At 40.9% G+C, this 22,691-nt stretch overlaps 2 protein-coding genes across 3 annotated transcripts in view; one reads left to right on the forward strand and one right to left on the reverse strand.

Annotated features, from left to right (window-relative positions):
- Window positions 1-22,691, reverse strand: part of LOC123237342 (zinc finger protein 208-like) — a 219,607-nt gene that overhangs the window by 99,836 nt on the left and 97,080 nt on the right. The window lies entirely within an intron of this gene.
- Window positions 13,415-22,088, forward strand: LOC123237349 (EKC/KEOPS complex subunit LAGE3-like). Of its 2 annotated transcripts, none has more exons than XM_044664217.1 (3): window positions 13,415-13,594; window positions 14,282-14,551; window positions 21,492-22,088. In XM_044664217.1, the coding sequence occupies exon 3, from the start codon at window positions 21,494-21,496 to the stop codon at window positions 21,827-21,829; it is 336 nt and encodes a 111-aa protein (XP_044520152.1). In that variant the 5' UTR covers window positions 13,415-13,594; window positions 14,282-14,551; window positions 21,492-21,493; the 3' UTR covers window positions 21,830-22,088. The 2 variants fall into 2 exon arrangements, with proteins under 2 accessions (XP_044520152.1, XP_044520151.1); XM_044664216.1 differs by having other exon boundaries at window positions 13,415-13,521.

Here is a 22,691-nt window from a genome sequence, read left to right on the forward strand (position 1 = left end):
AAACAACAACTTGGCCTGTTGAACTCTTTGCCTTCCCTCAGTGTCTAGCTTAAGTGCCGTTTCCTCTCTATAACTTTCTCTGATATTCCCACCTCTAGGTAATCCCTCAGACCTGGGGTATCTCAGGTCTCTTTGACTTCCTAAATGCACTTCTCATTCTAATATATATTATACTTACTTTTAATAATAACTATAATAATAAGCAGTTACATAATTATAATATAATTTAGTTATATATTATATGTTATATATGCTATGTAAATTTATGTCATATATAATTATATATTTATAAGCTATAGATATTATATATATCCAAATTTAATTTATATAATTTAGCACTCTGCTAAATGCTTTACAAATAAAATGAATAATTTTGATTGTATTAGTTTTTGTATAAACATAACCAAAATAAGAAGGGAAGCAACAAACAGAAAAAAATTTTATAACATAATTCTCTGACAAAGGTCTAATTTCTCAAATATATAAAGAACTAAGTCAAGTCAGATTTACAAGAAATAAAGCCATTCCCCAATTTACAAATGGTCAAGGGATATGAATAAGCAGTTTTCAGATGAAGAAATCAAACTAACAATAATCACATGAAAAAGTATTCTAAATCCCCCCTGATTAGAGAAATGCACAACAAAACAACTTCGAGGTACCACCTCACACCTAGAACATTGGCCAATAGGACAGTAAAGGAAAATAATAAATGTTGGAGGGGATTTGGTAAAATTGGGACATTAATGCATTGCTGATAGAGTTGTGAATTGATCCAACCATTCTGGAAGGCAATTTGGAATTATGCCCAAAGGGCTTTAAAAGAATGCATGTCCTTTGATCCCGCCATACCACTGCTGGGTTTATACCCCAAAGAGATAATAAGAAAAAAAGACTTGTACAAAAATACTTATAGCTGTGCTCTTTGTGGTGGCAAAAATTTGGAAAATGAGGGGATGCCCTTTGATTGGGGAATGGCTGAACAAATTGTGGTGTCCGTTGGTGATGGAATACTATTGTGCTAAAAGGAATAATGAAGTGAAGGAATTCCATGTGAACTGGAAAGACCTCCAGGAATTGATGCAGAGTGAAAGAAGCAGATCCAGGATTGTACACAGAGACTGATACACTGTGGCACAATTGAATGTAATGGACTTTTCTACTAGCAGCAATGCAATGATCCAAGACAATTCTGAGGGGCTTATGAGAAAGAACACTATCAACATCCAGAGAAAGAACTGTGGGAGCAGAAACCCAGAAGAAAAACAATTTCTTGATCACGTGGTTCGGTGGGGATATGATTGGGGAAATAGACTCTAAACTATCACCCTAGTACAAATATTAATAATATGGAAATAGGTCTTGATCAATGACATATGTAAAACCCAGTGGAATTGCTCGTTGGCTAAGGGAGGGGGATGTGAGGAGAGGAGGGAAGGAAAAGAATATGATTTATGTAACCATGGAAAAATATTCTAAATTAATTAAATAAATAAAGTAAAAAAAAGAGCAACAACAAACAAACCAAAGGGCAAGCAACAACAACAGTAACAACAAAGTGCCTTAAGAGGAGTGTTATGAAATGGGACTGAGATGATGGTGCAAAACCTACTGAGGATTTTAATTGCCAAAATCAAGTCTTTTTTCATTTTTGGAAGCTGTTAATGGCATACCTTAAGGATCTATCTTTGGACCCCTGCAGCTCAACATTTTTTATCAAGGTTGATGAAGGTCAATTTCTCAGATCTGCAGATGACCAAGCTTAGGTGGTCAGAAAGATCCCAATGGGCTAGAACAATGAATTTGATCTAATCAGATGAAATTTATTAGGGAAACATCTCAAGCACTATAATAGGGATCCAAAAACTATCCGTATAAAGACAGAATGGAAGAAAGTGTGTGATATGGCAATAGTTTTTGCAAAAAGAGCTAGGAGACTTAGAAGATCACAGTTAAAATATATCAACAATGTGATATGGCAAACAAAAAGATAATTGGATCTTAGGTTGCATTCATATGATATATTAACAATATATATAATATAATAATAATATACAACATATTATAATATACAGAACAAAAGAGTTCAGATCCTACTGGTCAAACCATATGGCTACAGGGGGCTACATGCCCACAGCGCAGCAGGAAGTACCAAGAAATATGAAAACACATGGAAGGGCACAACAGTGACAACTTGGGATGGGGCACACAGGCTACTGCAATGAGAAGACTAAAGTTTTGGAGTGTCAATTTGGGACCAATAATTGGCTTCTTGCACCTCAGTTTATGGATTTATTTGCCTAGGGATTCTCTGGTTTGTACTCATGTTCCCCTTCATCAGTAGAATGGAAGCTTTTTGAAGGTAGGGACTATTTCTTTCTTTCTTTTTTTTTTTTTTTTTTCTGTCTCAGAACCTGAGCCAGTGCCTTGCTGCTCAATAAATAGGTCCTTAATTAATGTTTGCCCAAATAAATTGAATTGTCTTGGACTCTTAGATCTTGGCCCTCCACAGACACCCAGGCAAGTCAACATGGTTGGCTTTTCAGTATTCTTGCTTTTTTTCCAACACAGACTGCCCCAAGCCATCACAGCCGTTCCCAGAGCTGTTTGCTGTCCTGCCAGCCTCCAGAAGGGGGCCCCAGAGACCATATCTCAGGCATCAGAAAAACCAGATATACCACAGTGTGGAGCATTACTCACAGGATGTCAGCTTCTGACTTGAAAGGCAGGGGCCCTAATAATTACCCAAACATCTTTTACAGAGGACCTTAGAAGGTTCCAAACCTAGGGAAAATTGCTTAGGAATATCTACTATAGGGGGCCATGCCTCTATATGATTTTTTGGGGTCCTGAGCGGCGTAGTGGCATAGGATGGTTAAAGCAGGAGAAAGAAAATGAGAACAACTAGACTAGTGGTTAGCTCATGCTGTCCCAAAGTCTGTGGGCTTGGGAGTTTATTATATACTGGTTTCAAACAAAGAACACAGCTATGAAGGGGTAACATCATACATAACCCATTAAAGTCTAAAGAGTAAAGGTATAAGTACCAAGACAATGGCCAAATTCCAACCATCAATTAGTGGGGATAATTCTGGGAGAGGAAATATCCCAGGGAGATGCTCACCAGTCAAATCCTAAAGGAGCCAGTTCTAATCTGAATATGCACTCTTATCTAATTAACATTTGTTAGGAAAGGAATCATTAACTCAGTAGATGCTGGTCTGCCACTTCAAAGCTCTCCAATAAGAATTGTAAAAAAGGTGGGGATCAAAGACTGAGTCAAAAGAGGAGCCTCAGATTTTTATCTTAGATGGCCCATTCAGTCTGCATCCTGACATGCAGTGCAGAAAATCATACACACAGTTTTACTTGTCGATGATTTTGTAATGGGATCTAGATAAAATATCTTTTACAGACTCTGTTTCTCTAAATGACTCCTAATAGCCTTCTTGGAGGGATCAAGTTGATTTTGGATTAACCTACCTGCTGGTACCAGAGCCTTTTGGGGTTCAGGTGACCAGGACCAAACACAAAGACTGCCTCAGCCTGGATTGGTCACGTAGGGAATCCAGATAACAGGCCCTAAATTTGATCCTATTTCTCCAAAGGCTTTAATACATAGAACAGCTTCCCACAATCTACTCTGTGTAAATAGAATTAGCTCTAGCCCATTCATAGTCAAACTCTACTTACCCTAGGTATAGAGATGAGGTCATTCCCACCTCCCTTAGCAGGAAGGGGAGACGAGTTACCCACCCATGACAATAAGTAACAAATCAAGAACTAGGGACTGCCCTTTGGGCAGTCCAAATCAGTGCAGAGGCTGCCATTTGTCCACTTGAATTAGAGGTGGACCCACAGGAAGTGATGAAAGACACTATCTCTTCAACTATGTTGGTTACTTCCTATGAAGGGAGTTCCCGCTTTGAACTTGGCGCTGAAGGATCTCTGAGGAGACCTCAGGCAGCTTCTACTCTGAATGGTCACATGGGTAATTTAGGCTGACTTCCTTGGGCCTAGCTTGGCATTTCCAAACTCTACCTTTAAGTAGGCTCTAGCCTATCTGATTGCTAGGCCTTGTGACTTGTAGCCTCATTTATTTAGCCTTCTAACCTCTCTCTGTCCAGGCCTCTGCAGGCCTGGACTAGCCTCTCCCTCTCTCTATTTCCCTACCTTTTACCCTCCTAACTGTAAATAAACTACCTTAAACCCAGTCCTGACTTGGGTCTAATTTAATTACGGAATCAACCTGAATTGTTGATTCCTGGTGGCCACACTTTAAATATATATCTATAAAATACCTAAAATCTCCCTCTTACAACTCCTAGGATTCACCATGAATAAAGCCAAGGCACCCTTCTGTCCAGCCTGACTGGACCCCTCTGATGTACCAGATAATAATCTCCTCATAGGAAATATAGAAGAGCTTTTCTGGGAGATCCAAGATTTTTGACAAACCTTCTTTAGCTGATGTTGCTCAGTTGATTATTAGCTGCTATAGGGAAAAGAGGTTATGATAGAGTATAAAAATTCTAAGTCAGAGTTGAGCATGAAATAACTATTTGGGTCATTCTGTTTTGTCTGTTTTCATTTGGAATAAATTAGCCCAATAAAACAAAGCTACTGGCAAACCTACACTTATGTATGTACCTAAATAAACATAATGAATGCTCTAGAGTCTTGATTCAGTTACAGCCAACCTTGTGATAGTCACACTAGAACTCTCTAGGGCTATTTGCTGGAACTTGGTAGCCCTTGGGAGAAAGCCAACAAAGCACCACTTAGAAATGTCAATGTATATTGTCCAGCCCACTCACAATGCCTGGGCAAGCATTTCCACTGAAAGGAACTACCCAAGGACTCCCCTGCATTTTGGGAAGGAGTTTGTAAGATTTCTACTCATTTCTCATCTCCACGCTGGCCACATTTTACCTTATACCTGAGAGTCTATCTCTTAATGACACTTCACTTGCGCTCAGGTTTTATGGTAAATTTGTGATCTTCTATGAGCTCTATGGACTTAGTGCTGTCCCAGAGAGAGTGAATGGTCCAGAAATTTCCTCTATCCTGCTGGCATTTGAAGTGTAAAGGTCAGTACCCAATACAGGGACAGCTACTTTCCAGCAGCCCAGAAGGGCAATAGTTTAGTTGGCAATCTAAGTGCAGAATCCACAAAGACCAACATGTTCAAACCTAACATGTACCACACAGCATGTACAAACTACTTCCTGTTTTCTTAGCCCAGGTTTTCTTCTACCTAATCTAGGTGTTTGATCAATTCTCAATAACAATTCATAATGTTTCAAGGCCAGTACAAGAATCACTTTTTGAATGATAATATGATTTGAGATGTGATGGCTAGCCTACGATGATCATGGAAGTTGGACCTCATGGGAACTGAGAACAGTGGACTGGAAGGTAAGCATATTTGAAGGGCCAACAACCTGAAGTCATATCATGGATGAGATGAGAATTGGGGTTTGGGTGAAAAAAGAAATGGAGGCAGGTATTCAATTCCTTGAGAAAGGAGGGAAGAGTGATGTGGAAGACTGTCAAAGCAGCAATAAGGCTCTAGATAGGGTGATATAGACAGATGGAATGGATCTCAAAGGAAGAGAGATTGCTGAGAAGAGCAAATGGAAGAACAGGAGGTGATCATGGAAAGCAAAGAGAATCCTGATTGAGCCAATTTAGTGGACAAAGAGAAGGAGCAGGTAGCCCATGAGAAAGCAACAAAGGATAAGACATCTTCCATAAAAAGTTCTCTATTTTTAGTAACCATTCTGGCAAGGTTGGACTACCTCAAAGGAGGACCTAAAGGGAGTTATATTTCTTTTAAGCTAAAAAAGAAAAGACCCTTATAGAGGAATCAGAACAGTAGGATAGAGTTTCTGATACAGGAGTTTGAAAATTTTCTCTGGAAAGGGAAAGGAGTAGAGAAAGAAAAATATCACAGTGACAGGTAGACAGCTCTCCTAGGGCACTGACTTTAAACCTTGTAATGAATTCCTGACACCTTTTCCTCTCCCTGACATAAAACTTGGCTCATTAATAGAATCCACCAAAGAGTGATTAGAATGATATTGAATCTATTCCACTTCTTTTTTGCTGTTGTTTTATTGCCCCAGCAAATGGCAGCAAGATTTATTGCTAAATATTTATTGGCTATTTAAATATTTTGCCTACCGGTTTTACATATATATATACATGTATATGTATATATATTTAAATGGTTTAATAAAGTTAAAATTTTAGCAGCATTCTGAGTTAGTGATTTTTGCTATAGTGTAAAAAGGAAACCTGTGAATATATTTGATTGGGCTAAATTGTTTTGGAGATCACCATCCCAGCTTGGCAATCAGTAGCTTGCCTGCAGGCTCAAAACATTTTATGAATCATATTTGCAATATGTATATTAAGGTTTTTTTTTCCCTTTTCTTTTTAGCTCTGCAGGGAAGAAAGGAAACAAGCATTTATTAAGCACCTACCATTGTGCTAGGCTCTGTGCTAAGCAATGACAACTATCTCATTTGATCCTCCCCAAAACTATAGAGAATAGATGCTGTTATTATCAACATTTTATAGTTGAGGAGGCTGAAGCAAATAGAAGCTTAAGTGACTCATTTAGCCAGTCACACAACCTTACGTGCCTGCGTTAGGATTTGAATTTAGGTCTTCTTAACTTTAGGTCCAACACTCTCCACTGTGCCAACTAGCAGCCTAGCTAGGAAGAACTGAGACCTTTGCCACAGACTAATGCCCTCACAAACTTAACTCATCATTTTCGCTTTGCACCAATTAGCCTTTGGATTTTTCTTTCCAACTAGAAAGAGGAGGGGAGAAGAGACTTCTAGAGAAAGTTACCTCCTGAGCCAAGTACAGCGACCTTTGCTGGGCAACGCTATTACTATTAAAAAATAGAAAAAATATGAGAGGACGATATCTAGAATGGAGGGTGGGTTGTTAATAACAGAACAGGCTTCCAAAGTGTACAATGGAGGGAAGGGCAGAGGTGAAAAGGGACAGAGGTGGGGAAGTGCTGAACTAGAAAAAGGTACAAATGCTAGATTTTTGACTGCATTTCCAAATCAGAGGGATTGGAGGAGCAGGAAGTAATTATCTGCAAGTTGTCAGATCTTCCACCCTATCTGCCAATTGGAGCACTTACAGCAAGTAATCACAAAGGGCCAGAAGCTGACTCCCCAGAGCTTAAGAATGATGATGAAGAATGCTACTCACCTCTGGACAGACCAGTGAGGGACCATAAATACGCAGGATAAAATACAAAATAGAAACTGTTTTTGATTGACTATGAATACTTCTTAACAAGAGTTTTGTTTTAAATCAGAAAGAGAAAAAATAAAAGTTTGATAATTTTTTAAAACCTAAAATTTAATTTTAACAAGGAGTTAAAGTGTTCTCATTGCAATCACAGGGCCTTCAGAGAGTCTATTATTATTTTTTGTCACCATTTCCCTGGGTGGAGAGTTTGCATTTAGATGTGACATAGACTTATGTCATAAATTCCTGTTACCAGCAGTCACCACAGGAGACTAGAGAGATAATTGATTTCCTGAACATGATAAGGCCTACCAATCTTGAAGAGACCTTTGCAGGTCAGAATGGGGGGAAGGAGTTAAGGAATAATAGAGCTAGGGCATCTATCTCCCTGGGCAACTTACTCATCCTGTGTTTTGTAGGATGGGAACACTATAGTCCAAGAACCAGTAAAAGGGCAATATAAGGTAAATCTCCCAACCCACCTGGTGCTCAAACACTTGATGAAGGTGTTGGGAAGAGAGGATGGATTCTTCTTTCAGTTTGAGTGGCATCACTGACTCCTGAAGCCCCTCCTAACTTTGAAATTCCTTGATTATAAGAATTGAAGCCAGTCTTTCTGAGCCTCCACTTCTTCATCTGTTCAATGGGGATAATAATGTTTCAGTACCTCCCTCTCGGGACCCTTGTGAGGAAAACTAATATAGAAGCACTATCTAAGTGTAAGCCTGTATTATTGGTAAAACTGGTAAAAAACAATATTGATAATATTGAGAATATACAATGGAAAAAAATATTTTCCATTGATCAGTGCTTGACAGAACTCCTAGGCTGCATTTCACAAACTGCTTCCCAGGGCAATGTGCCTGGGATTGGTCGCGTGTGAGAGCCTCCTGGGAGCCTCGGAGGGAGGGCGCCAAATTTCGAGGTTCAGTCTGCACAGGACAGGACATAAGTTGGTCACGAGCTCCAGCCCCTTCTGTGCAACTGCTCCATGTGGCAGTAAGTGCGTTTGGGGTCTCGGGGGTGCTCAACCTGCTCCACACTCCGTCTTGCTCCGCCGTCCCTCCCCGGGTCCCTTTTCCTTCTCCCCTGTACCACCATCTTTCTTTGACATCCCTTTAGTGATCCTCTTCCCCAGGATGCTCTGCTCCCTTCAGTATCCCCTGCACCTTGGTCCCTATCACTCCTAAGCACCTTTCTGCTTTCCACACCTCCTCCTCCTTCTCCCATCTGCACAGACTCTCAGACTCACCCCTCCCTTCTCTCTCTTCCCCTTCTCCCTTCTCCCTTCTCCCTTCTCCCTTCTCCCTTCTCCCTTCTCTCTTCTCTCTTCTCTCTTCTCTCTTCTCTCTTCTCTCTTCTCTCTTCTCTCTTCTCTCTTCTCTCTTCTCTCTTCTCTCTTCTCTCTCTCTCTCTCTCTCTCTCTCTCTCTCTCTCTCTCTCTCTCTCTCCTTCTCCTGCCTCCCCCCTATTCTCCTTGGCCTCTCTCCTCCTCCCACAAGCCCTTCCATCTCTATCACCTCCAAGGTGTTCAACTTTCCAAATCCCTACAGTCTCCAGCCCCCTGCTGCTTCCCCCACCAACTTGGAGCTGTGGTTTCCATTCTGTAGGTGGGAAGAAAAGAGAGCCAAGGAATTCCAGGGAAGTCTTATTGAGAGGGTCAGGAGAAGGGAACTATGGGAAAAGTTACATGCTTATACCACACACACTGTCAAAAAAGCACAAAGTCACATTTGGGTGAAGTTGTGTGCAGCTCTGGATTTTGGAGGAGGTAGGTGTGTGTGTGTGTGTGTGTGTGTGTGTGTGTGTGTGTGTGTGTGTGTGTGTGAATGCTAGGTTTCCCTTTCCTACTCTCCATGTGGGTGGCTTTGGCTGCTTAACTTATATTTCCTGTCTTTGTTGGGCATATTCAAGCCTGTGTGGAGGGGCTGACTCCTGCTGAGCTCAGAGGCTCCCTGCTTGTGTTCTGAAGTTAGCCTGAGGAACTGGATGTTTGACTCTCTGCACTTCTCAGTGCCAGAGAAAAACCTGTGTAGTGGGTGACAGTTTTTGTTGTAGCTGTCGTTTTGATCAGAAGATCCTTGCATATGTATCTAGGTGTACCCAGAAGACCCCCGGCATATGTCTGTGTGTCAGAAAAGAGAAAAAAAATCCTCCTTGGATGAGGAGAAAATGTCAGAAAAAGAACTCATGTAGGTAGGTGTCTTTAGGCAGCAGAGCTCTCTGTATCTGTGACTATCTCAGACGTTACTCTGTATCAGAGAAAATCTCCGTGTATTTCTGTTAGAGAATAACCCAGTTATTCTAACACTAATCTATGTTAGCGCCCTAATTTTTGAGTTCAACCATCCAACCAATTCTGAATCTATCTGATTATATCACATTTTCATCTAATTCAGATGTCCCCATCTTCTCTACAAGAACAGCATGAGATGCTTAGCTAAAAGATTTGCTAAAATCTAAGAAAACTAAACCCATAGCATTCACTTTATCTACTGCTCTAGAGATCCTGTCAACAAAGGGCATGAAGTTAGTCTGGCACTTTCTTGATGAAGCCATGATAGCACTTAATAAATCACTGCTTTCCTTTCTAGATATATTCAAATCACTGTCTCTTTTTTGATCCTTTCAAGAATTCTCCCACGAATTAAAATCAAGCTCATTGGCCTATATTTTTCAGTTTTTTTTTTCTCTTCCCTTTTGGGAGAATTTAGAACAATATTTACCTTTCTCTAATCTTGCGGTCTCTTTTATTCATTTTTCTTCTGACATTTCCAGTGTAAAAGTTATTTTTTCCTTTGCTGAGAAAATACAAACAAAATCAAAATTGAGCAGCTCTGTCTTTTCTTATCAGTTATCATTGTTCTATCCAACCCAAACAAAAGTCTTCCTTCTTTCATCCTCCCTCCCATCAACCCACATAACATTAAAATAAACCAAAAAACCTTACCTTCCATCTTAGAATCATTATTAAATATTGGTTCTAAGACAGAAGAACAGTAAGGGCTAGGCAATGGGGTCACACAGCTGGGAAGTGTCTGAGGCCACATTTGAACCCAGGACCTATAGTCCTGATTTTCAATCCATTGAGACACCCAGCTGCCCCTAATATTTCTTTTAAATAAGATTAGTGTTTCACTCTGAAAGAAAGAAAAAATACAAATCATTTGTTCCTTGTTCCAGTAGGAAGGAAAATTCTATGATATTAACAGAACAACTCTTAAAAATAATGATTATAAGAAGTAAATGGATTTAACAGTCTTCAAATATGGCCTCATTCTTTCATTAGAGAATACAAACAAGACAAAAACAGGGAAAAATCATAATGGAAAATCTTACTAAGATACTGATATAATCCAGAACACAAGGTAAACATGGAATAAGAGGAGAGTTGGAGAAAGTATGCCAAACAGAGTAGACAAGAAGGAGAGGAAGTAAGAGAAAATGAGCTGGAAGGAAAATGGCTTTCAGACAATCCCACAGCACCTCCTGCTGCCAATTCAAGCTCCATACTTTCATACTTAAGGAACTGTAGTAACCTAAGACTCAAGCCTAGGCACTTGCATAAGACTCTTCTCATTAGTAGAGAGAATGATTACTCAATGTTTGGTGCCTTCTTGAAGGGCAGAGTTGGTGAGAGCTTGGGAGAGAAGAGCTCCTACCTCAGGTTCTGGATAGGAGGAAGTTGTAGTTAAATAAAAGCATGATTGTAGAATTTTTCCTTAGAGAGGTAAGTAAGGAACTGGCAAAATTGAAGTTTTTTTGTTTTATCATAGGTCCAACGATAATTAGGGGAACGTAATAAGCATTATATAACACCCACTAAGTGCCAGGACTGTGCTTCTAAGAAGTCCTTTATAACTATTATCTCATTTTCTTTTCACAACCCTGCACAAGTATTATCTCCATTTTACAGTTGAATAAACTGAGGCAAACATAAATTAAATGACTTGTACAGTGTCATATGGCCAGAAAGTGCTTTAGGCTGGTTTTGAACTCAGGTTTTCCTGACTCCAGACCCAACATTTTATCCACTAAGCTAGGCGCTTCTGAATAAGAGGATAATTTCATGGGCCACTTGCTCATCATATTCCACAAATCATGATAAGCATTTAGAAAAGCCAACCGTAAAGGTGACTGTAGCTTACATACCATTTGTGGTAGAAGATGAGGTGACAGGAAAATTCTATGAAGGACTCAGTAAGACCCTCCAAATTAAATCAGCATAAACTTTAATAACAACAGCTCCAGTGCAAAGGTGGGAATAGGAAAGAATGACAAGAAATATTTTGTGAAACATAATTGAAAAGCTAGAAACAAGAAAGACCAAGGACTTAAGAGATTAACCTGAAATTTCAAGCAAACTTCCACATGCAGGATAAATATATAAAGATATATATAAGACAACAGGAGATAATCTGTAACAGTTGAGTTTTGGATATGTTGAGTTTGAGATACTGACTGAACCATTTCAATGGAAATATCTGATAGGTAATTGCAAATGTGGGACTGAAACTCAAGGGGAGAGAATGAGTTTGAATATATAATTCAACTTTATAATACCAAGTTAAAACTTCAAGAGTAGATGAGCCTATGAAGAGAGAAAGTAAGGAGGAAGAAAAGATTCGATGGCAGGATCATGGAAGACATCTCTCTTTAGAGAGGAGAATGAAAATGTATCCATGATGGCACAGATTTTGTAAGGCTCAAATGAGAAAATGCTAAGGTTTGCTTTGCAAACCTTAAAGTACTATATAAATGCCCATTGTAATTATTATTGTTATTAATCCATAGCCACAAGGCCTTCAGTCTTGCTGTATCTTTAGTTTCTGAGCTTTCTGCTATACTCTTGCTGAACTTAAACAGTGTTTTTAGGGCAGTATGGAAATATATTGGTAAATATTTAACAATAACAATATTGAATAACATGTGTGATCATGTTCTGTTTAACAACTGGACTCAATAGGGGATTTTAAATTTTAATCTGAATTATTAACATTTTCTCAAATCTAGAAAATCAACAATAAAAATCAAGCACCAAACTGTATTAACTGAGGTTTTCAGAGGTGTAACTTAAAAAAATTTTCGTTGTTGAGTCATATTTTCAGGTCTGACTTCTCATAATATCATTTGATGTTTTCTTGGCAAAGATAACTGGTTTTACCAGCAGACCAGGCCAACAGAGGTTAATTGATTCTGCTACACAGCTAGTAAGTGTCCAAAGCCAGATTTGAATTAAAAAAAAAAAAAAAAAAAAAAAAAGTCTTCCTGACTCCAGGTCCAGCACTATAACCATTGCACCAGCTAGCTCTGCGACCCCCCCTCCCCACCCCCCCCATTGAAAATTTACTCACGCTGACAAATTATTGCCCAACGCGTAGGCTCTGCGATGCAGTGCCCCTGGCCTCCTGGCTCCTGGAACAGCCTCCATTTCTCCCCTCCAGGCACTTTTTCTGGCTTTCTCCCATGCCGGGAATATTCTCCTCCCTCATCCCTGCCTCCTGATTTTTCTGACTTCCTTCGAGTCGCCACAAAAATCTCACCTTCGGCAGAAAGTCTGTCTGGGTCCCCCTTATCTTAGGGCCTTCCCTCGATTGATTATTTTCTTTTTGTTCGGTAGAGAGCCCTTTTGTATTCTTTGTTCGCTTATTGTCTTCCTCATTAGGTTGTAAGCACCTTGTGAGCTGGGCTAGTGTCTTTTTCCTCTTTTTTAATTCCCCAGCTCTTAGCACAGGAGCTGGCACAAAGTAGGCGGTTAATAAAGGTGGAGTGTTTCTTGACTGGCAGAAAATTTAACATTGGGTCCTTATTAGGGGCGGGAATGTGTTTCATGCTTTATCTCACATGAACTAATGGAGGCAAAGAGCTTTTTCGATTTTAAAGAGCTATATAACTGATTTCTTATCACCATCATCATGAATCACAATCCGGAAAATTCACGGATGCAGATCATTCCCTCAGAAAGGCGGAGACCAGAAACTAAGGAGAAGGGGGAAAAGGACCACCCGATCTTCACGGAAACTACGCCTGGGAAGAGGGACCCAGAGAACTACAATTCCCAGAATCACCCGGGCCGTGACCCGACCTTCTGACCGAGGCAATTTCCCAGCGGTCTCCGCGGGGCAGCCGGTTTCTTGGGATCCTCGGACGCCTTAGATCGCCCAGTAGTGTGTGGGCACGTGGGGAGTGGGCTGGTCTTCGGGCGACTCCAACGAAGGCCCCCTCCCCCGATTTTGAACGGTATGCTAAGTGAGTGTGAACTGTGATGAGGGGGACTTGTTGAGCTTGGGAGAGCGGCTGCGGGCGTGTGTGGGTAAGAGTGAACCATCTCGTCGTATGCGGTTATTTTCGTGTGTGTAATCACGTTCTGTCGCTGTGTGTGGGTATGAGTTTGTGGCTAGTGCCCACATTGGGAGACTGGAGGTGACTCGGGCATGAATCCTCCCCTCGGTGGAATAGCGGAGAGGAGGGCCGCTCTTGTCCTTGTTGCCCTAGGAAGAACCCTGTGGCTTCACTCCGGGCGGTGTTTAGCTTTCTTTCCCACTGAGCCGCCCCCTCCCAAGTGGAGGAGCACTTCTGCCCATATTAACTCCATTGGCTGCTGGTGTTCGCAGGGTGGCTTAGGTCTATTCGTGTATCTCTTCATATCTCATTAGGGCCTTTAATCTAGACTGATTAATTGCCCCGTTGAGGGCATCTTATTCTTGGTGACCCGTGGACACACCGATGCTGTTCGTGGGGTTTTCTTTGCAAAGATATTGGGATCGTTTGCCTTTTCTTTCTCCAGTAGATACTAGGATAGGTGATCAGTTCAGGGGCACACAGCTGTAAGTGCCTGAGGCTGGATTTGAAATCAGGTTTAACTGACTCCAGCTGGTGCTCTATGTACTGAACAACTAGCTGCTTCCAAAGTTGCCCCAAGCCAGGACAGAAGAGGGAGAGTTCTTGCAGGGAAGACATATGAGCCCCAAGGATCTTATTAAGTGACTCTGCTTCTTAGCCCCAGGTCTTGGCTTCCAACGGGGCAAGTGAAGCAGCAGAGATGAAGCTCTCTGGCATGAGAAGTCTGAATCCATCCTAGAAGAAGACCCAGCCTGGATTTGAGATCACTAGTGAGAGCTTCAGGGCAGAGTCGTCTGAGTCATAAGAAGTGGATACATCTTGGTGCCAGAGCTGTTCCCACCAGTCTTAATCTGAGGAAGATCAGGGGAGTCATCAAACCAGTGAGGAGAGTCATCCTGGAAGAGCAGATCCACTTGCCAGGGGAGAGGTGAGAAGTTACTGAGGTGATATGGGGAGGGGGGTGAATACCCTCTCATTAGGGTGCTGGGGAAGCCAATATTTTTAAAGAGCTTTTAGATTTATGAAGTACGTTACATCCATTATCTTACCTGATCCTCCTAACTACACTGTGAAGTTCACACCAGAGGTATTATCCCCATTTTATATATGTAGAAATTGAAGCCCAGAGAGTTTCAATGAGGTCATAAAGCTAGTGATTATAGGAGGCAGTTAGTTACTGACACTCAGGTCTTTCCTGACTCCGGGACATCTCCTCTCTGCCATGCTACATCTCTGCTTCAGGGGAAGGGCCTCTGAGTAGGTAATAATAAGGGAAGAAGCCCTCCCTATCATTAAGATATTGATTGACTTACCAAATGAGTGAGTGTCAGTTTGGGCCTCTGATTTATCACATTCTTAATCCTAGTCAGGCCTCCTTCTACTATAAGATATCCTTTAGAGCAGAGAGGTTCTTAACTTGGGGTCTGTGAACTTACTTTTATTTTTATTTTTTTTTCTGTTGAAGCCAAGCTTTATTTTTTTTATAATTTTTACTTTGAATATTTTCCCCTAGTTACATATTTTATGTTCTTTCCCTCTCATCCAAACCCCTCCAGCCCCCCCCTTAGCAGATGCCCAATTCTACTGGATTTTACATGTATCATTGATCAAGACCTAATTCCATATTATTGATAGTTGGACTAGAGTTATCGTTTAGTATCTACATCTCCAATAATATCCCCATCAGCCCATGTGTTCAAGCAGTTGTTTTTCCTCTGTATTTCTCCTCCCACAGTTCTTCCTCTGAATGTGGCTAGTTTTCTTTCTCATAAGTCTCTCAGTCTTGCTCTGGATCCTTACATTGCTGCTAGTAGAGAAGTCCATTATTGTGAACTTACTTTTAAAAGCATTTTGATGACTGGGTTTCAACATAATTGATTTCCTTTTGCAATCTTGTTTTATTTTATGCATTTAAAAGCATTCTGAGAAGGGCATCCATAGGACTGGGCTGCTAAGGAGGTGTTTTACACACAAAAAAGTTAAGAATTCTGTTCTAGAGATCAGAGATGACCTTTTTCCATTGGTTGACAGGCCAAAGCCCTTCTTTCTAAAGGCCCTTAACATTCTTGCCCCAAATCCAGGTGTATGAACTTTCTTTTAACTACTCAAAGTACTTTTAAGTCTTCGGTCCTGTTGTGTCTTCTCAAAAGCCTGTTGGGCAGGTGGGGCAAGCATTTTAATCTTCATCTTGCAAAAAAAAAAAAAGAACTTATTTCTAAAGATCACGTGATTTGCTTGGGGTCTCACTGTAATCAGTATGAGAGAGTGGCCAATAACATAGCTAGGTCTAGAGGCAGATCTGAGCTTGGACACATGGCTTTTCTACATTGTGAAGTTCCAGCTAGATACCTTAATCCAAGTTGAATTCCTCAGGATACTGAGCCTGTCCTCATAGATGCTTCATAGTATACACTTACTAATTGCCTTATTACCTTCCTCTGTGTCCTTTACTCACATTTATTGAAAATAGATGGGGGGGCAGCTGGGTAGCTCAGTGGAGTGAGAGTCAGGCCTAGAGACAGGAGGTCCTAGGTTCAAAACCCGGCCTCAGCCACTTCCCAGCTGTGTGACCCTGGGCAAGTCACTTGACCCCCATTGCCCACCCTTACCAATCTTCCACCTATGAGACAATACACCGAAGTACAAGGGTTAAAAAAAAAAAAAAAGAAAAAGAAAAAGAAAATAGATGGGCCTGGCAGAGGAAATACTCTGAACTCACAGGTGCAAGATTAGAGACATTGGGTTGTTACCCTGAATAATGGATAGGGGTTTGGATAATTAGAGAAGAGATTGTGGAGGTTAGCCAAACTTATGAGAAGTAGGAAGGAGGAGTGTGTTGTGTTTAAGGGAGCCAGGGATGATGGTGAAGGTTTGGCTGGAGCTAAGTTGGACTTCTATTGGGGGATAGTGGGAGATAAATTTGAACCTGTGAGGTGAGGCCAGATTGTAGGGAAGCTGATGCTGAGCTTTGTGTTGGAGTTAGAAATATTGGGCTGGTGGGGCAGCTAGATGGCTCAGTGGATTGAGAGCCAGGCCTAGAGATGGGAAGTCCTAGGTTCAAATCTGGCCTCAGACACTTCCTAGCTGTGTGACCCTGGGCAAGTCACTTAACCCCCATTACCTAGCCCTATAACAAATAAAATTAATATAGAAGGATACATATTAAAAAAAAGATATTAGGGTTTAAAAAATTAAAAAAAGAAAGAAATATTGGGCTGGTAAGAGGAAAAGAAACATCAAAATCTTTTATGCAAGAGTGGTAACTGAGTAAAAAATGATGAAGAGGAGGGAAAATGACTCTGGGGGAAATATCCTGGTTGGTAGTAGTCCCTTTAGTAAACATCCAGGCAAGTCAATAAACATATCTAGCATCTTCTATGTGTCAAGCAGTATGCAAAGTGCTGGGGGGGATGTAGAGAAAGGCAAAAGGTATCCCTGTACTCAGCTTATCATCCAAAGAAGAGACAACACATATGCAAAAAATCATAGACTAACAAGATATATGCAAGATAAATTGTAGATCATCTCAGAGAAAAGACATTAATATTAAAGGGGACCAGAAAAGGTTTCCTGTAGATGGGATTTTAGCTAACACTTGAGGAGGCCAGGGATTAGAGATCAGAGAGAGACTTCTAGGCATGGTAGACAGACAGCCAGTGAAACACCAGGTCATGAGATGGAGGATCATTTGAGGAACAGCAAGAGACAAGTAGGTGGCATAGTGGATAAAATGCTAGGTCTGGAATCGGGAAGAACTGAGTTCAATCTGGCCTCAAACACTTACTAGTTGTGTGACCCTGAGCAAGTCACTTAACCCTGTTTGCCTCTGTTTCCTCATCTGTAAAATGAGCTGGAGAAGGAAATGGTAAACCATTCCAGGATCTTTGGCAGGAAAACTCCAAATGGTATCATGAAAAGTCAGACACAATTGAAAAACAACCAATCAACTTCACTAAGGATTCTATTGCTACTGATCATGAAGGTAGGTATAGAGGAGTGAGGTGTAAGTTAGTAGGAAACCATGGGAGTTTATTAAGTATGGGAGATGACATGGTCAGAACTGGGCTTTAGAACTGGTAGGAGTTGGGGAGGAGAGAGAGAGAGAGAGAGAGACAGACAGACAGACAGACAGACAGACAGACAGACAGACGAGCTTGAAAAAATCAACTTCACAAATACAAGATGGGAGAGGACAATAAAAGAGGTAGGCAGTAATTTGTTTGAAAAAGATCTTGGGATTTTAATAGACTACTGAATATATAATTCAACACTGTGATATGTCAGCCAAACAAAAAAGTAGTATAACTTCATTTAGAGGGACTTGGAGTCCAGGTAAAAGTGGTCTTGCTGAACTCAGCTAGGTCAGTGTGTGTAATACTGTGCTCAGTTCCAAGCCTCACATTTCAGGAACAATGTTGCTAACCTTGAGAGTATCCAAAATAGGGTGTCTAGGATAGTGAAAAGATGTAGCTATCATGCAATATGAGGATGGGCTGAAGGAACTGGTGTGTTTAACCTAGAGAAGAAAAGAGTCAGGGGAGACATAGTTATGGAACTGGGAAGACTATTGAGTCTCAACACCTCATTTTTTAAAATGTTGGTTTTTTATTCTGAACAAGTATTCAATAAAATGGCTATTTCCATTTACACTGTAGAATAGGATAAGATGATGTAAATGAAACTACAGACCTTTTATTATGTTTAGCTTGCTTTTCTTTTCTTTTTAAGTCTATAAGTTCAAATCATAACTTTCAAAGCTGTCCTTGCTTCTTTCTGGCCTTCCTCCTGTTTTCTCATTTGCATTTTTTAAAAAGATGCTTCAGTGACCCTATTTCTCTTCCTCCTTTCCTTCTCTTTTTGCTTTCCTATTCCCTACCTCGCTTCCCCTATGGAGAGGCTTGGGGACAAGGAGGAGATAAAAGGAAAACAAAACCTTATTAACAAATATCTCAAGCAAAACAAAATTTCCCACGTTGTTTCTGAAAATGTATGTCTCCTTCTGTATCTTGAGTTCACCACCTTGCCTCTAGAAGGTTGGTCATTGTATTGATAGAGTTCTCAAGTCTTTTGAATGTTTTTCCTTTATAATGTTATTGTATGAATTATTCTGGTGTAGTTATTAAAGTCCTCCCACAACCCCACCCCCTCCAAATATGGAAATTGAGGCTTAAGAAGATTTAGCACGGGTGGAAAGGATCAGAATTAGCATTTGATCCAGATACAAGTCTCTAAGATCCCTTTATGATCCTAGGATTCATTGTAATTAAAATTTTTTTTAACCCTTGCCTTCTGTCATAGATTTAATGAATTGATAGTAAGTATTGGTTCCAAGGCAGAAGAGAGTGGTAAGAACTAGGCAATTGGGATTAAGTGACTTGCCCAGAGTAACACAGGAAGTGTCTGAGATTTGAACCCAGGACCACCTGCTTCTAGGCCTAACTCTATCCACTGAGCCACCTAATTGCTGCAGAATCAGTGTAATTTGAAACCAATTAAATAGGGGAGGCTGTCTCCCCCCCCCCCGGGTTCAGGGGCTCGAGGTGGTATGACAGCATAGGGGCATGATGAATGAGAGACAGTCTGAACTTCAGCCAGGCAAGCATCATGAATACTGCTCCGTTCTGCCTTGTGTGAGGTTTATTTTTATACACTTTGAGATTACATATAAGGTTGGCATAGAAACTCCATATTCAACCTAAGTTTTTTCTTGGAGATAGTGAACAAGCCATACATTAACCTTGTTACCAACAACTTTGTTACTAATAACTTTTCAAGGTGTGTTTACTTGTCTCCTTGGCTATGGGGTGGAGAAAGCAGTCCAGTCAGTGGAATGGGAAGTACCAACCTTTGAGGGTAATTTCTCCATTTATCATCCATTGTTACCAAATCAGGAGTCAGGGAGGGGGGGAGACTTGGAGACTATTCTGACCTGTTTTTGCAGGCACTTGTGTATCTAAGGGTTTTTAAATCTTTAACATTAACTCACTATTTGCTGGTTTGTTATAGGGAGACTCTAGGGCAGGGGTCAGCAACGTATGGCTCTCGAGCCATATCTGGCTCTTTCTGCAGGAGCCATAAAGTCAATTTTTTTTTCAGGTGCTGTTACAGGAGCACACTGAGCACTGTACGGCTCTCACGAAATTACATTTTAAAAAATGTGGCGTTTATGGCTCTCACGGCCAAAAAGGTTGCTGACCCCTGCTCTAGGGGAATTTCTGTATTATTACATATAAATGTGGGTTTTTTCCTAGGAGTTTGTTAGGGGGCTTGTAAGAGCCCCTATAATAGCCTATAATGTTCCTCTGGGCTGAATAGAGATATTGATCATAATAATTCCCATTATGAGGGGTATTAGTAAGAGAAAAGTTATACAGGGGAAACCGAGTGAGAAATCTGTCCTCCTTTGACTTGCTTTGCAGAATCTTAGGGTTCATGTATGGCTTTGTCATTTGTCATGAACTTGACAGCTCTCGGCAATTAAGTTCACTTTTTTGGACTGGACCTGAGATTTTATTGGTGTAGGGAATTCCTAGTACAGAGACTTCCTGCAATGCAGATTGCATCTGCTCTGTAATTTAGAGTCTCAGTTTTCTTGGGGCACTGAGAGTTTGAACCACTTACCCTAGGATCACACAGCCAGGATGAGTCAGAGGTGGGATTCCAAGGCCAGCCCCCTATCCATTCTCTGGATGATTCAACAAATTCACATTTTTGTGTGTGCCAATGAATAAAATTAAAAGTGCAAACTAGAAAAATGCAGAAAGTAGGATTCAGACATCTTTTGGTTCTCTGTTTGTAAAGAACTTTGCATAAACAAATGCTTTCCCTACCTGAAAATTTGCAAAAATCTCCATAATCCTTTACTAATCACCTATGTGCCAGACTCTGTGATAGGCACTGGGGTTACACAGAAAATAAGAAACACTCCCTGCCCTCCAGGAGCTTACATTCTAACCAGGTGTCTCAAAGGCCTCAATGCCTTTTTAAATTTTAATAGCTTGCCAGGCAATGTCAAAAGCAGCCATCTTTAACCTCATCTGTAACCTCAGTATTGTTTGTTTGTTTTTTAATCAACTCATCTTCTGCCAGTTGCCTGACCCGAAAGGGCTCATTCTCTGAGGCCATCCAGCCATAAACCTCCCTGAATCTTAGTTTCTTCATCTATAAAATGGGGTAATAATAGCATATTCCTCATAAGGTTGTTGTGAGGCTCAAATGAGATAATGTATAAAGAACTTTCTAACCTTTAAAACTCTATAAACATGCCAACTTTCAGTCATTATTCCTTGATATCTTCTTTTTGATTCCAGATTCATTAGTTTAATCTAGTATTTCAAGGACCAGCCACAACCACACTTGCCTCTAAGCTAAATACAGGGTTTATAGACAACATACAAATCATAAGTGGAAAACTTGATTGCACAAAAAGGATACAGATGTTGGCCACACCTGGGGTCCCAGACTTTTTCTCATTCTGGGAAATGAAATCACACACCTAGCTGCAACCCATGCAGCCAGTCCTGTGCAGATTCTAATTTGGAAAACGTGGTTTTTTATTCTCTGGTTGACAAAAGAAGATAGAACTATTTATAAATGCAAACACCTAAGATAGCTCCCTTGGGACTTTGGAAATCATCAATCACTAGTTGGTCCATTTAGGGGAGAATAGAATTTTTTTGAAGGTAGGTGCTGCATTCCTGGCTTCATCAGTCATTCTCTTTCTTATTACATGCCCCTCTTTCTTTTTCTGGAGAGAAAGGTCTAGACTGATTGGTCTGTATTGGGTCGTTTTACTTTATTGAGAAGGGAGGTGGCTTTCTCTCATTAACAGGATTTGTTCTTTTTTTGATGGAAAATTGACTTTTCAGGCATGGAGGCATCCATCCAAAGACCACACCATCCGGGTCCAGGGGGAGACAGCAACACCACAGTGGACAACCATGGCCGTGGCTTCTATGACTTCTCTCTTTCGGTTCCCTTTCCATCTCCTATGGAAGCAGAGATTGCCTGCCGCTCTTTGGACCCAGATCCTGAGCCTCGCCGTAGTGGAGTCCAGCGGGAGTTAACTGTCATTGGGAATAAATTGGTTCTCCACTGGAGAGCAGAAGAAGCCCGATTCTTCCGAGTCTCTATCACCACCTTCCTGGACTATCTGGCTCTGGTCCTGCAAACCATGGAGCGTTTTGGGCCCCCAGGGCCCCACTGAAACACCTCTCGTCCCATTTCCCCAATGAAGAAGAGCTACCAGAAAGACTGAGTTTCAACAAGATAGGAAAATGGAAACCAAGACCCCTCCCCAACTTCCTTACCTGCTCATTCTCCATCCCCTTTCCCTCCATCCTGCTCTGAATACCACTTTCTCTTTAAAGGAGAATATGGAAGATGCAAAGGAGAGATCTTGGTTCCAGTTGCCCATTCCACTATGAACTTGTTGCAGAAAATAAATCTCATTATACAAACACAAACCGTGAACTGACTGATCTTTTAATAAGAGTCAACCTTCTGTCCTCTACCGCTATAGACACCAAATTTGGCTTAGAACTGGAATTATAGAAGGTGTGGGGTTTTTTTATAATGTGGTTTTGAGGGGGTTGGATTTTTTATTACCTTTAAACCCTCAGAGACAGTTGTTAAAGAGGCTGGAGATGATTTAGTAAGACAAAGGGAAGACTGTGTATGGGTCCATATCTCTTCTATTAGAACATATGCTCCTTGGGAGTAGGAACTGCTTCCACTTTGGTCTTTGTTTCCCTCACCCTTAGCATGGTACCCAAAACAGTGAGCACTTAATAAATGCTTGTTGATTAAGATGAGACGAGCTGGAAGGATTTAAGAATAAATAGGATAGGGACAGTTAGATTGCTCAATGGATAGAGTAAGGCTTGGAGTTGGGAGGTCTTTGGTTCAAATGTGGACTTGGACATCTACTAGCCATAAGACCTGGACGAATCAACCCCAGTTGCCTAGCCCTTACACTCTTCTGTCTTGGAACTGATAACCTGTATCAAATCTAACACAGAAGGTATGGGTTTAAAGAAATTAAAAAGAATGCATAGGCTTTTTCCCTC

Source organism: Gracilinanus agilis, chromosome 2, assembly GCF_016433145.1.
Source record: "Gracilinanus agilis isolate LMUSP501 chromosome 2, AgileGrace, whole genome shotgun sequence".
Taxonomy (NCBI): Eukaryota; Metazoa; Chordata; class Mammalia; order Didelphimorphia; family Didelphidae; genus Gracilinanus; species Gracilinanus agilis.